General features: G+C 43.3%; 1 protein-coding gene across 4 annotated transcripts in view; it reads right to left on the bottom strand.

Annotated features, from left to right (window-relative positions):
* The window catches only part of rapgef4a (Rap guanine nucleotide exchange factor 4a), a 420,421-nt gene that overhangs the window by 46,148 nt on the left and 359,562 nt on the right, over positions 1–14,711 (bottom strand). For all 4 annotated transcript variants that reach the window (XM_068035423.1, XM_068035424.1, XM_068035427.1 and 1 more), the window contains 4 exons: positions 14,384–14,420; positions 13,978–14,056; positions 10,051–10,197; positions 7,815–7,912 (listed from right to left, as the gene is read on the bottom strand). In XM_068035423.1, the coding sequence (XP_067891524.1) occupies positions 7,815–7,912; positions 10,051–10,197; positions 13,978–14,056; positions 14,384–14,420 (361 nt within the window). The remainder of the gene's footprint in view (positions 1–7,814; positions 7,913–10,050; positions 10,198–13,977; positions 14,057–14,383; positions 14,421–14,711) is intronic.

Below are 14,711 nucleotides of genomic sequence, written 5' to 3'. Positions count from 1 at the left end.
AAGGCCCCACCACCAAGCGGCAGGGGAGCACACCGAGGCCTTGCCGCTGCTGGTAAAATGCGGCAGAGCCTTCCCGGCGTTGGAGGGCGTGGCGGGCCTCTCCCGGAAGAAATTTCCGGGCTCCCCCACCACGACCCCCGCATCGGAGGGCTCATACAACTCAGCCCACTGTGTCTATGCTTTTAGACTACTGGTACTGAGCTGCAGTTTTCTCCAGTTAATATTGGGAAGACTAAAGTCATCACATTCAATCCCCATCACAAACTCTGTGCCCTTCTCACCAACTCCATATCCCTCCTGTGACCTGTTGCACACTGAACCAGACTGCTCACAACCTTAGCTTCCTTTTCAACCCTAAACTGTGTTCCTGACCCCATATGCTCTCCATCACAAAGTTATTTACCTCAGTAACATTACCCACCTCCAGTAGCACAGCAATCTGCTGCCAAAACCTCATCCAGGCCTTTGTCACCTTCAGTGACAACTACTCCAGTGCTGTTCTGGCTGGCCTTGCATCCTCCACCCTCTATAAACACCATCCCATCATAAATCCTTCTGCTGATATCCTATCTTGCAACAAGTCTCATTTACCCATCACCCTTGTCTTCTCTGGCCTACAGTGACTCATGGTCGCCGAATACTTCAAATTTAAAAATGTCTTTTTTGTGTGTAAATTCCTTCTAGGGAAGTCAGGGACAATTCTAGTGTCCAGGGCGAACACGTGTGCAGAAGTGTCTCCAGCTGCAGCTACTAGAAATCCGCGTTTTGGATCTGGAGCGGCGGCTGGAGACACTGTGGAGCATCTGCAAGTCTGAGATCATCGTGGATAGCACGTACAGGGAGGTGGTCACACCGCAGGTAAAGAAAGGGAATAGGTGACCACCAGGCAGAGTAGAAGAACTAGGCAAGTAGTGCAGGAGTCCCCTGGGTCCATCTCCCTATCTAGCAGATTTTCCACTTTGGATACTGTTGGGGGAAGATAGCTTCTCAGGGGAATGCAGCAAGAGCCAGGTCTGTGGCACCAGGGGTGGCTCAGCTGCACAGGAGGGGAGGAAAAGGAGTGGGAGAGCTATAGGTGATAGGGGATTCTATCGTAAGGGGTACAGATAGGCGTTTCTGTGGTTGCAAACGTGACTCCAAGATGGATGTTGCCTCCCCGGTGCTAGGGTCAAGGATGTCACAGAGCGGCTGCAGGACAATTTGAAGGGGAAGGGTGAACAGTCAGAGGTCGTAATACAAATTGGCACCAACGACATAGGTAGAAAGAGGGATGAGGTCCTGCAACAAGAATTTAAGGAGCTAGGTAGCAGATTAAAAAGCAGGACCTCAAAGGTTGTAATCTCTGGATTACTGCTTGTGCCACATGCTACTGAGTATAGGAATAGGAGGATAGAGCAGATGAATGCGTGACGAGGAGATGGTGCAGTTGGGAGGCCTTTAGTTTCCTGGATCACTATGTCTGTTTCTGGCAAAGATGGGACCCGTACAAGTTGGATGGGTTGCACCTGAACCAGAATGGGACCAACATCCTTGCTGGGAGGTTTGCTAGTGCTGTTGGGGGGTGGGGTTTAAACTAATTTGGCAGGGGGATGGAATACAGAGTGGAGATACAGTAGGGGTAATGCACAGTCAAATATAGAAGAGAAACTGAGACAGTCTGGAAGGCACAGCAAATGAGCCGTTAAGGCACAAGCGAATAATGCAAGGCTGGATTGCATCTATTTTAAAGCAAGGAGTCTTACTAGTAAGGCAGATGAATTGAGGGCATTGATTAGCACATGGGAATATGGTATTATTGCTATCACAGAGATATGGTTGAGGGAAGGGCAGGGTTGGCAGCTCACTATTCAGGGTGTAGAATCTTCGGGCATGATAAGGGAGGGGGTAGAGGAGGTGGCACTGCACTGTTGATCAAGGAGTCAATTACTGCAGTAAGGAGGGATGATATCTTAGAAGGTTCCTCAAATGAGGCCATATAGGTAGGACATAAAAACAAAAACGAGACAATCACTTGGCTAGGAGAGTACTACAGGCCTCCAAACAGTCAGGGAGAGATAGAGGAGCACATATGTAGGCAAATCTCAGAGGTGTAAAAATAATAGGGTAGTAATAGCAGGCAATTTCAAATTCCCCAATATCAACTGGGATAGTCTTACTGCAAAAGGCTTAAAGGGGACGGAATTCTTAAAGAACATACAGGAGAACTTTTTGAACCAGCATGTAGAAAATCCTACAAGAGAAGGGGTAGTACTAGACCTAGGGAATGAAGCCGGACAAGTGGTAGAAGTGTCAGTGGGGGAGCATTTCAGGATAGTGACCATAACTAAGATTTAAGGTAGTTATTGAAAAGGACAAAGATGGACCGGAAATAAAGGTACTGAATTGGGGGATGGCCGATTTCAATATGATAAAACAGGATCTGGCAAAAGTGGACTGGGAGCAGTTACATGTAGGAAAGTCTACATCAGATCAGTGGGAGTCATTCAAAAAGGAAATTGTGAGAGTTCAAGGCCAACATGTTCCTGTAAAAGTGAAGGGTAGGACCAACAAGTCCAAGGAACACTGGATGTCAAGGGATATAGAGGATTGTATCAGGACAAAAAAGGAGGCTTATGGCAGATTCAGAGTGCTGAAAACAGCGGAGGCCCTAGAGGAGTATAGAAAGTGTACAGGGGGACTTAAAAAACTAATTAAAGAGCGAAGAGGAGACATGAAAAAACACTGGGGGGGTGGGTGGGGGGGGGGGAAGATAAAAGAAAATCCCAAGGTGTATATAAGTATATTAAGGGCAAGAGGATAACCAGGGAAAGAGTAGGGCCCATTAGGGACCAAAGTGACAATGTGTATGTGGAACTGGTGGACATAGGTGAGGTTTTAAATAACTACTTTTCATCTGTGTTCATTATGGAGAAGGACGATGTAAGTATAGAGATCAGGGAGGGGGATTGTGATATACTTGAACAAATTTAGCATTGAAAGGGAAGAAGTATTAGCTGTTTTAGTGGGCTTAAAAGTGGATAAATCCCCAGGCCCAGATGAGATGTATCCCAGGCTGTTATGTGAGGCAAGGGAGGAGATAGCAGGGGCTCTGACACAAATCTTCGAATCCTCTCTAGCCACAGGAAAGGTACCAGAGGACTGGAGGACAGCGAATGTGGTACCATTATTCAAGAAGGGCATCAGGGATAAACCAGGTAATTACAGGCCGGTGAGTCTAACATCAGTGGTAGGGAAACTATTGGAAAAACTTCTGAGGGACAGGATTAATCTCCACTTGGAGAGGAGGGGATTAATCAGGGATAGTCAGCATGGCTTTGTCAGGGGGAGATCGTGTCTAACAAACTTAATTGAATTTTTCGAGGAGGTGATTAGATGTGTAGATGAGGGTAAAGCAGTTGATGTAGTTTACATGGACTTTAGTAAGGCTTTTGATAAGGTCCCACATGGGAGATTGGTTAAGAAGCTAAGAGCCCTTGGGATCCAGGGCAATTTGGCAAATTGGATCCAAAATTGGCTTAGTGGCAGGAGGCAGAGGGTGATGGTCAAGGGTTGCGAGTGGAAGCCTGTGACCAGTGGTGTACCACAGGGATCAGTGCTGGGACCGTTGCTGTTTGTAGTGTACATTAATGATTTAGACGTGAATATAGGAGGTATGATCAGTAAGTTTGCAGATGACACGAAAATTGGTAGTGTCATAAATAGTGAGGAGGAAAGCCTTAGATTACAGGACAATGGGCTGGTAAGATGGGTGGAGCAGTGGCAAATGGAATTTAATCCTGAGAAGTGAGATGTGGTGCATTTTGGGAGTACTAACTAGGCAAGGGAATATTCAATGGATGGTAGGACCATAGGAAGTACAAAGGGTCAGAGGAACCTTGGTGTACTTGTCCATAGATCACTGAAGGCAGCAGCACAGGTAGATAAGGTGGTTAGGAAGGCATATGCCAGTTCTGGGCACCACACTATAGGAAGCATGTGATTGCACTGGAGAGGGTGCAGATGAGATTCACCAGGATGTTGCCTGGGCTGGAGAATTTCAGCTATGAAGAGAGATTGGATAGGCTAGGGTTGTTTTCCTTAGAACAGAGAAGGCTGAGGGGGTCCTGATTGAGGTATAAAAAATTATGAGGGGCATTGATAGGATAGATAGGAAGAAACCAATTCCCTTAGCGAAGGTGTCAATAACCAGGGGGCATAGATTTAAGATAAGGGGCAGGAGGTTTAGAGGAGATTTGAGGAAAAATGTTTTCACCCAGAGGGTAGTTGGAATCTGGGACACGCTGCCTGAAGGGGTGGTAGAGACAGGAACCCTCACAACATTAAGAATTATTTAGATGAGCACTTGAAACACCATAGTATACAAGGCTATGAGCTTGATGGCCAGCACAGACACAGTGGGCCGAAGGGTCTCTTTCTGTGCTGTATAACTTTATGACGTTATGACTCATGACATCACTTCCCCCCCTCTCTGTAACCTCCTCCAGCTGTACAGCTATCCCCAAAGTCTCTATTCCTCCTAACTATGGCCGATTGTGCAACCACTCTCCCTCTCCCTCCGCCTTCCCCACCCCAAACTGGTGATTGGACCTCCAGCACCTAACTCTACTTTGTGGAATTCCTTCTCTAAACCCCACATACTTTGCACTTTCCTATGCTACTTTAAGACCAACATTTTGGTCACCTCTCCTCATCTTTCCTTTAGCTTAGTGACCATTTTTCTTTGCTTATGCCTCGGTGAAGCACCATGCGACAGTTTCCTATATGTGCAATATAAATGCAAGTTGTTCTCTATTTTTCTTTGCCCTCCCTCTATTCTCCAACCCAATTTTTGAATTTTTTCTCCTCTACTTTGGGCCGCATTTTATTTGAGTGATGGACATCCTGGTGGCAGGCTGGAAGCGGGGAGAACCCACTTCAGCTTCCATCAGACCCCCGTAGCTATTTAACATCAGGCAGTCAATTAGCTCCCACCATCAGGGACACTGTCCCTTTAAGGGATGAACTCCCACCTCTACAAGCTGCTGGCCAAACAGAAGGCTGGCAGCTCTACAGTACCAGCAGTGTCACTGGGAGCAATGGCCACTGGTGGTACTGCAAGAGGGCCTGCAGTACTGAAGAGGTAAGATGAGGGTGGGGTAGGAGGGTCTTCCAGGGGGGCAGCAATCACCCCAGGGGGTGCCCTACAAGGACCCTGGATTTCCCCAAAGGAGGGACACCGCTCCGACCCCACTATCCCGTCACCCCGTGATGGCTGGCCCCTCCGCCTTCACCAAAATTAAGGTGGAGGCAGGAAGAGGCCATAAAGTAGCCATTAATTAGCCTGGGGCAGGAAGGCCATCCTTGGCCTTCCCTGCCCCGAAAAAAATGGCAGAGGGCCTGGGCAACGCCGGGAACCTGCCCCCTCCCATTTTGTTTGCCCTCCCCCCTCACCTCCATGGCCATCTCCAAGAACTGAATATAATCCTGCCCTTTTTTCCTCTTCCTCTCCTGGAGTTCTTTTCCTGTCTCAGTTTAGTTGTTAGCCCTTTTGGTATGCTACCTTTCTGCAATGATGTTTTTCCCCTACATAATTTTTAAAAAAAAGTAGAATTCCCTTTGCTGCCAATTTTCTTCTCTGTTGCATCTTTCCCCCTTTTCTCTTTCCACAGTTTTTATCTTTTCTCCTTACAGTATTCTGTGCTTGTCTGACAGTGATCTTTCTCTTGCCTTTTCTTTTGTTCTACTTTTCTCTTAAGGTAATCTCGCTACCTAATGACCGAGCCTGAAAGCTACAGTGTTGGCCGATGGACCGGACGGAGTCTCAAATCATAGGACTTCTTAAAATGTATTAATCAAGTCTTTTCAAAGCTGCATATAAAAATGCACTGATCTACAGGCACCAGGCACAGGGAGACGACAGAGGTTCAGAAATTGTGCAGCGGGATCATGAACTTTGTTAACATTTACTGTTTTAATATTAAACTGAACTTTTTTCAGATGTGGTGAGAAAGTTATTGGAAGGGATTCTGAGAGACAGGATTTATATGCATCTGGAAAGGCCTGGTCTGATTGGGGATAGTCAGCATGGCTTTGTGCGTGGGAAATCATGTCTCACAAATTTGATTGAGTTTTTCGAGGAGGTGACCAAGAGGATTGACGAGGGCAGGGCGATGGACGTTGTCTGCATGGACTTTAGCAAGGCCTTTGACAAGGTCCCGCATGGTAGGCTGGTCCAGAAGGTTCGAACACATGGGATCCAGGGTGAGCTAGCAAATTGGATACAAAATTGGCTTGGTGATAGGAGGCAGAGGGTGGTAGTGGAGGGTTGTTTGTCAGATTGGAGGCAGGTGACCAGTGGTGTGCCGCAGGGAACAGTGCTGGGCCCTCTGTTGTTTGTCATATATATTAATGACTTGGATGTGAATGTAAGGGGCATGATTAGTAAGTTTGCAGATGACACCAACATTGGTGGTATAGTGGACAGTGAAGAAGGTTGTCTAAGGTTACAACAGGATATAGATCAACTGGGAAAGTGGGCAAGGGAGTGGCAAATGGAATTTAACGCAGACAAGTGTGAAGTGATGCATTTTGGGAAGTTAAACCAGGGCAGGACATATACAGTGAATGGCAGGGCCCTGGGGAGTGTTGTTGAGCAGAGAGACCTTGGGGTGCAAGTACATAGTTCCCTGAAAGTGGCAACACAGGTAGACAGGGTGGTGAAGACGACATATGGCATGCTTGCCTTCAGTGGTCGAGGCACTGAGTACAAGAGTTGGGACGTCATGTTACAGTTGTACATAACGTTGGTTAGGCCGCATTTGGAGTACTGTGTGCAGTTCTGGTCGGCACACTACAGGAAAGATGTGATTAAGCTAGAGAGGGTGCTGAAAAGATTCACAAGGATGTTGCCTGGTTTCGAGGGCCTGAGTTATAAAGAGAGATTGGATAGGCTGGGTCTGTTTTCCCTGGAGCGAAGGAGGCTGAGAGGGGACATGATAGAGGTATATAAAATTATGAGAGGCATAGATAGGGTAGATAGCCAGAGTCCATTTCCCATGGTAGGGGTGACTAAAACTAGAGGGCATAGATTTAAGGTGAGAGGGAGGAGGTTTAAAGGGGATCAAAGGGGTAAATTTTTCACACAAAGAATAGTGGGTGTCTGGAATGAGCTGCCTGAGGAGGTGGTGGAGGCAGGAACAGTAGCGACATTTAAGAGGCATCTGGACAGGTACTTGAATGAGAAAGGCATAGAGGGATATGGAATTAATGCAGGCAAATGGGATTAGTATAGATAGGCATTATGGTCGGCATGGACGCGGTGGGCTGAAGGGCCTGTTTCTGTGCTGTATGTCTCTATGACACTGTGCAATTACTTGTGTCCCAATATCAGTCGCTGACTGGACGTTAACAAACAATCTGCTATCTGCATTGAAATTCTGGTTGGACAGCATTAAACAAACACCTTTCAGACCAAACTAGCAGCACTGGCATCATCTGTGACATGGGAGCAAAGTAAAAATAACTTGTATTCTTATTTCCTCTTTAATATTGTAGATTTTTAAATTAAGGAAAGTCATTCTGAGATGTATGCTTACTTAGTTTCAGGTTCTCATGTACAAAAGGAAATCTTGAATGTGCATCTTATTATGATCTAAAATGCTAATGATTTTTTTTGAAAACGTTAATGTGCTTTTCCATAATTTGAAAAAACATGCAAATACATGCAATAAAAATGTCAACTACATGCACAAAAATATGAAATAGCAGAAATATACGGAGAGGATACCATTTGATAAAAATGCAAACTGTGTTACTGATGTTAAGGATATACATACCAAAGAATCAAATTGTTCCCTTGGACAGACAAACAACCGTCCATTTACATTCGGTATTGTAAAAACTGAAACATCATGTGGCTTCAACACCACTTTTTCTGAAAGAAATGGGGAAAAATAAAAGTGAAATCCAAAGAGTTCATCCCCACCTGTGTAATACAATCTTGCTTTGATTTAGAGATCTCCAAGTGCCACAGATATTGATGTTCAAACACACTGTGCCACAGAGCAGTGGAATAAGGATTGACTGTTCTCAACCACCTTATGGTATGCTCCTGAGCTTTGCTGCTGTACTCTAGTGCAAGGTGGTAAAGAGAGAAGGTGATGAATCCATCAGTTGGGAAATTGGGGAAGCAAAATTAAATTAATTGGATACGTTATCCAATCAGTATCATGCACTGCCTTGTAGTCTGTTGGAGAGCAGAATTGGCAGAGCCCTGAAAGTAAACTGCCTACCTGTCCTCTTGGCTAAGGAAGGTTGTACGCCAGAGAGGGGCCTAAGAGAGAGGCAAATATAAATTCTTAAGATGTAACAATATTGCCAAATATTGAAGGATTGATTGGTATAAAAACTACATCCCTACTAGCAATCATATTATGTAGTACTAAGTTTTATATTAAAATTGTCACTCTTTATAATATTCTGCCTAAAAGAATGACAACATTATCTTGCTGTTTAGCTGAACGGACACATGTAATTATTGGATCATTCCAAATCCCGGTGACTCTTTTAGCACTATAGCAGCAATTTTGCATTAGACATATAGCAAGTGTAAATTGTTCCTTTTGTTCAATATATAAAGTGAAACTAAGTAAATGTACTACAGATTCATGTAATTTTGCTTCGTAACATTAAACATTTATTGTATTAAACATAACTGCCCTCTGTGGTAAAGATCAATTCAAATAAAACATTATGATCTCGACCCCGCCAGACCAGAAATGACACCAAAATCTTCAATTATCTACAAGAATTTTTAATGGGAGTCAAGATTTACTTTTTCAACCAAAATACAATTAAGCATTAATTAATTTTTCAAAGAATCTGGGTTCTTGGTCCAATAAGATAATAACTTATTTGGATGTCCAGTAGCTGTTTGGATTTGCCATCCACATAGCTCTGATATTTAGCTTCAAGCCAGAAATCTTCCCGCTAAGAATATATCTCTTTTGTTTAAATGGAAGAATATGGTTTTACCTGCACATACTAGGAACTTGATTAGATAATCATCATAGATGAGAAGTTTAAAAACTCACTAGATCAAACACAGTTCAGGATGTCTCTCTTATTTTCCATTATCCAATGAGGGCCCATCACAGTTAAGGCAGATGATCGGTCTTTCCTTACAGTATGACGCTAGTGCCAATGGTAAAAATATCCTAACTATACAGCATTTGTCATTCACACAACTAAAAGATTTTTTTGTTGGAAAAGTGAAAAATCTAACAACTTTAAACATAATTCCCGATGATCTGTTACAGTCATGTTACAGAATCTGTTAAACCTGCACCACAGGCCAATTTAAGAAACCAGATACAGAAAGACTGAAAAATGAATTTCATGGAAGAAAGCAAACTACTAGGCTCGGCAGGGACATCTGGAAATGAAAAGACCAGATCATAATGAACAGGGAAAGAAGACGACTGCAGAGACAACAAATCCTTGAAACAAAAGCTAAAGAGAAATAGATCAACAAACATATATTCTGGGGAGAAAAATGTTCATAAACGTATTAAGAAACACGTGCCTGTACAAAGTATAACAGACCTCAAGCGAAGAAAGGAGATTTTTGCATATGTTTCCCTGGGGTAGACTTTCAACTTACCACCAGGGCGTAAAACTGAAATCAATGGAAATGGTTTCTATAAAGTGCAGTTCATTTGTAACACCAGTTTTACACCCAAGCTGCAGTAGAAAAGCCAACTCCATCCTTGCAGGTCAGTATGAGGGGTTTGTTGGGGGTTGTGTGTTGTGGTGGGGGTGTGGGCATTAGCTTGGGCATATGCATGTGTGGTTTGGTGGACTGAAGAGAACACTTAATTGGCACTTTCATTTTTTTAAGTTAGCTTTTGAGACAAAACTACAAACCAGGGTTTGATTGTTGAAGTAAATGTTAAATTCTTTGCTTGATACAACACAATATAGCATGATCAGCATTTCAAGTACATTTGTTTTGACAGATATAAAAAATATAATTCAAAAGCTTTGTCTTACAGTGCAGATAGTGGTACGTACCTCCACCTGAGCTCATTTTCACAAGAATTAGGTCTTCCGCTGAACCAAGCTTGTCTTTTACAGCGCTGATGACCTCCTTTACAGATGCTGCCACGAGCACACGGATTGTGGTGTAAGTATGGTCAATGCAGTAAACCTTAAAGAGAACTAGAAATAAAATATATAACAGCTTTGTGTGACTGTAAAGAACATGTCAACCTAACAGCTGAAAACAGAATAAAAGCAAAATACTGCAGATGCTGGAAATCTGAAATAAAACCAAAAAAGTGCTGGAAATACTCAGCAGGTCTGACAGCATCTGTGGAGAGAGAAACAGAGTTAACATTTCAGGTCAGTGACCTTTCATCAGAACTGGCAAAGGTTAGAAATGTAATAGGTTTTAAGCAAATAAAGTTGGGGTTGGGCAAAAGAGAACAAATGGGAAGGACTTGATAGGACAGAGGATCACAGAGAATAACTGACAAGGAGGCCATGGGGCAAAGGCTAAGACAAAGAGTGTGTTAATGGTGAAATACAAAGCGTTAGTGCAGAGTGTTAAATGACAGAATAATGAAAGCCCTAGCCACAAGCAAAACCATGAAAAAAAAAGAAAAAACAGTGGGCAGGCGCATGATTAAAAAAAAGTGTAATGTTGAAACAAACTAAAATAAAAGGAAATTTTATTCTAGGCGGCGCAGTGGTTAGCACTGCAGCCTCACAGCTCCAGCGACCCAGGTTCAATTCTGGGTACTCCCTGTGCGGAGTTTGCAAGTTCTCCCGGTGACCGCGTGGGTTTTCGCCGGGTGCTCCGGTTTCCTCCCACCGCCAAAGACTTGCAAGTTGATAGGTAAATTGGCCATTGTAAATTGCCGCTAGTCTAGGTAGGTGGTAGGGGAATTGAGGGAAGGTGGGGATGGAGTAGGAATATGGGATTAATGTAGGATTAGTATAATGGGTGGTTGATGGTCGGCACAGACTCGGTGGGCCGAAGGGCCTGTTTCAGTGCTGTATCTCTAAAATAAAAAAAAAATAAAATAAAATAAAAAAATACAAATAAAAAATACAAATAAAAAATACAAAGTAAAACTAAAAAAAGGGGGAAGCCAGTCATGCTCTGAAATTATTGAACTCAATGTTCAGTCCGTTAGGCGGTAGCGTGCCTGATCGGTAAATGAGGTGCTGTTCCTCAAGCTTGCATTGATGTTTACTGGAACACTGCATCAATCCCAGGACAGAGATATGGGCATGAGAGCGGCAGGGGCAGTGGGGGGGTGGGGGGGGGGGCAAGGGGCTGTTGAAATGGCAAGCGACAGGAAGCATGGGGCCATGTTTTCGGACTGAGTGGAGGTGTTCCGCAAAGCAGTCACACAATCAGTGTTTGGTCTCCCCAATGTAGAGGAGACCACATTGTGAGCGGCGAATACAGTAGATTATATTGAAAGAAGTACAAGTAAATCGCTGCTTCACCTGAAAGGAGTGTTTGGGGCCTTGGATAGTGAGGAAAGAGGAGGTAAAAGGGCAGGTATTACACCTCCTGCAATTGCAAGGTAAGGTGCCGCGGGAAGGGGATAAGGTGGTGGGGGTAATGGAGGAGTGGACCAGGGTGTCGTGGAGGGAACTATCCCTTCGGAATGCTGACAGGGGAGGGGAAGATGCATTTGGTAGTGGCATCATGCTGGACATGGCAGAGGATGATCCTATGGATGTGGAGCCCGGTGGGGTGGAAAGTGAGGACAAGGGGAACCCTGTCGCGGTTCTGGGAGGGAGGGAAGGGGTGAGAGCAGAGGTGTGAGAAATGGGCCGGACTCGGTTGAGGGTCCTGTCAACCACTGTGGGGTGGGGGGGGAGGAATTATCGGTTAAGGAAAAAAGGAAGACATATCATCAAGTGCTGTTGTGGAAGGTTGCATCATCAGAGCAGATGCGTCAGAGTCAGAAACTGAGAATGGAATGGAGTCCTTACACGAAGCAGGGTGTGAAGAAATGTAGTCGAAGTAGCTGTGGGAGTCAGTGGGGTTATAATGAATATTAGTAGACAGCCTATCCCCAGAGATGGAGACAGAGAAGTCGAGGAAGGGAAGCAAAGTGTCAGAGATGGACCATGTAAAGGTGAGAGAAGGATGGAAATTGGAAGCAAAGTTGATAAAGTTTTCCAGTTCAGGACAGGAGCAGGAAACGGCACCAATACAGCCATCAATGTACCGGAAAAAGAGTTGGGGGAGGGGGCCTGAGTAGGACTGGAACAAGGAACGTTCAACATATCCCACAAAAAGACAGGCATAACTAGGACCCATATGGGTTCCCATAGCAACTCTCTGTCCTATCAACACCTTCCTATTTGTTCTCTTTTGCCCTACCCTCACTTTATTTGCTTAAAACCTATTACATTTCTAACCTCTGCCAGTTCTGATGAAAGGTCACTGACCTGAAACATTAACTTTGCTTCTCTCTCCGCAGATGCTGCCAGACCTGCTGAGTATTTCCAGCACTTTTTTGGTTTTATTATAGCTGAAAACAGAACTTTCTTTTTGTCAAGAATGGTCTGTGTTTTTGATGTTGATCACTCAAAGGATCAACATGACAATCATGATAGTTTATTAAATTTGAAAAATATTACTTCACCACTTTCTTTGCTCTTTGTTCCCTTCCTGTTTTGCAGCAGTGACTTATGCTGGGATATGTTTTCTCTGGTACTTTGCACATTTTCTGTGCAAGGCGCAACAGGAAACCAAGAGGCTATTTGACCATCTGCTGAAACACCATCAAGCATGTTCACATCCTCACTTGGGCACATTTCCAGCAGGGATCCCTGGATATTGATTTGGAGTGGGAATTTGTGCAGAATTCTCCCCTCTCCAGATAGGGGACATTGAAGCTACCATTCCAATATTGACCTGGCTGAGAAATAATTCAAAACAGGGCAGGGACTAATTCTGAAATTTTCCTGGCCTCTATGGTTTGTGGTGTGTTTACCCATTGAGCCGTTTGATAGTTAATATAAGAAAAAATATGTAAAATAAAAAAAAACTTTTGTTTTTATACTATTTCAATGCAGTTGATTGAACTAGATGTTAAAGTAATCAACAAAACATGAAAAGCAGTCTAGACCGCAGCACAATAGACACTATAGCACCACAGGCAACAACAAGCAGCAAGGCTTTATTTTCTCATTCACAAGTTCCTTAGGTGAGATTGTGCTTTGTGAAAAGATTTGATATGCAGTACCAAAAAAAGAGACTGTCAGAATTAATCTTCTCTACCTGTATGGTGAGTGTCAATGTCTATTCCTCTAATTTTGACAACATTTGATAGGTATTGTACAATTAACAGGTTTGCAACAGATACAAATAGAGAAAGCAGCCTTTTGTTATTGTTACTGCAATAGAAAAATAATTTATACTGTGTTTTTAAGGAAACCAAATTTACACCCAACTCAACATGGAATATTTGGTTGATTCTGAAGCTGATTTTACTTTGCCTGACATCCCATGAAGCTTAAGGCAAAGGAAATAGGAGCAGAGACATGTAATGCCAGGTCTCTGTTGTTTGCTGTTGACTCAGCATCTAATGTCTTCTTGAAAGACTGTAAGGAGTCAGCCCTCACCATGACCTCTGGAATCCTGTTCTGCAGGCTGATTACTCCCCTCGAGAAAAATAAAAGTTAGGAACATCCAACCTCACTTTTTGCTTTCTTAATTTAAAATATACGGCCTCTTGTTCTGTCTGGCCCCATCACCTCAAACATTTGTGTGTTATTGATGCCCTCAATGATTTTAAGAGTAGAATCAAGCATCCTTCTTCAATAGATCCAAAGGCAAAACACATAGGCCACCATTTTAACCACGCCTACCCCATGTCTGATGAGATCAGCTGTGGGGGGGTGGGGGGTGAGAAGGAGCATTCAGCATCTTTATCAGTGCCACTGGAAACACTGATGCTTTGTACTTACTTTCATCCATACTTCTTATTGGTTGTCTCTTTTGGAGTCTATCCTCACCAACGCTAAACTGACGCAAAATAACTTTGTGCTGTAATTTAACACAAAAAATTGGCTTTATTCTTTTTTGTGTTTAGGCTTCAAATATCTACCAATCTAACAATAAGCAATATTACTGACTAATATTCTGCTAACTTAATCACAGCTACACATGTAAATCACTTGTTAGAATATTTATATATAATTTTAGTATGATTTAGTTAAGTTTTTATAAATGTAGTTAAGCTTTCAAAATAACTACTTTAATGTTAAGAAATATAAGCTATAATAGATCTTGAATACATTGTAAAAAGGATTAACCAAATATTTCATACAGTAAAGTAACAACTTCAAATTTTGAATTTTGTATTGTTGGTACCTTTTTTTGTGAAGTCCTGCCATTTCCTTCCTCTGCACTGTACAATGAAAGCATAATGTTAATTGGTACAACACAATGAAGACAATGAGGGAGATGGTTAATAGTTGGTAGACAATGTATATAAAATTTGAACGGAAAATGTTGGAAATATTCAGCAGGTCTGACAGCATCTGTGGAGAGAGAAGCAGAGTTTTCAGGTCTATGGCCTTTCATCAGAACTGGCAAAGTTTGGAAATGTAATAGGTTTTAAGCAAATAAAGCAGGGGTGGTGGTGGTGGGGGGGGGGGGGGGGGGGTGGAAAAGAGAACAAAAGGGAAGGTGTGTGATA

Source organism: Heterodontus francisci, chromosome 7 (assembly GCF_036365525.1).
Source record: "Heterodontus francisci isolate sHetFra1 chromosome 7, sHetFra1.hap1, whole genome shotgun sequence".
Lineage (NCBI taxonomy): Eukaryota > Metazoa > Chordata > Chondrichthyes > Heterodontiformes > Heterodontidae > Heterodontus > Heterodontus francisci.
Note: the sequence above shows the minus strand (reverse complement) of the source record. Positions and strands in the feature narration are given on the sequence as shown.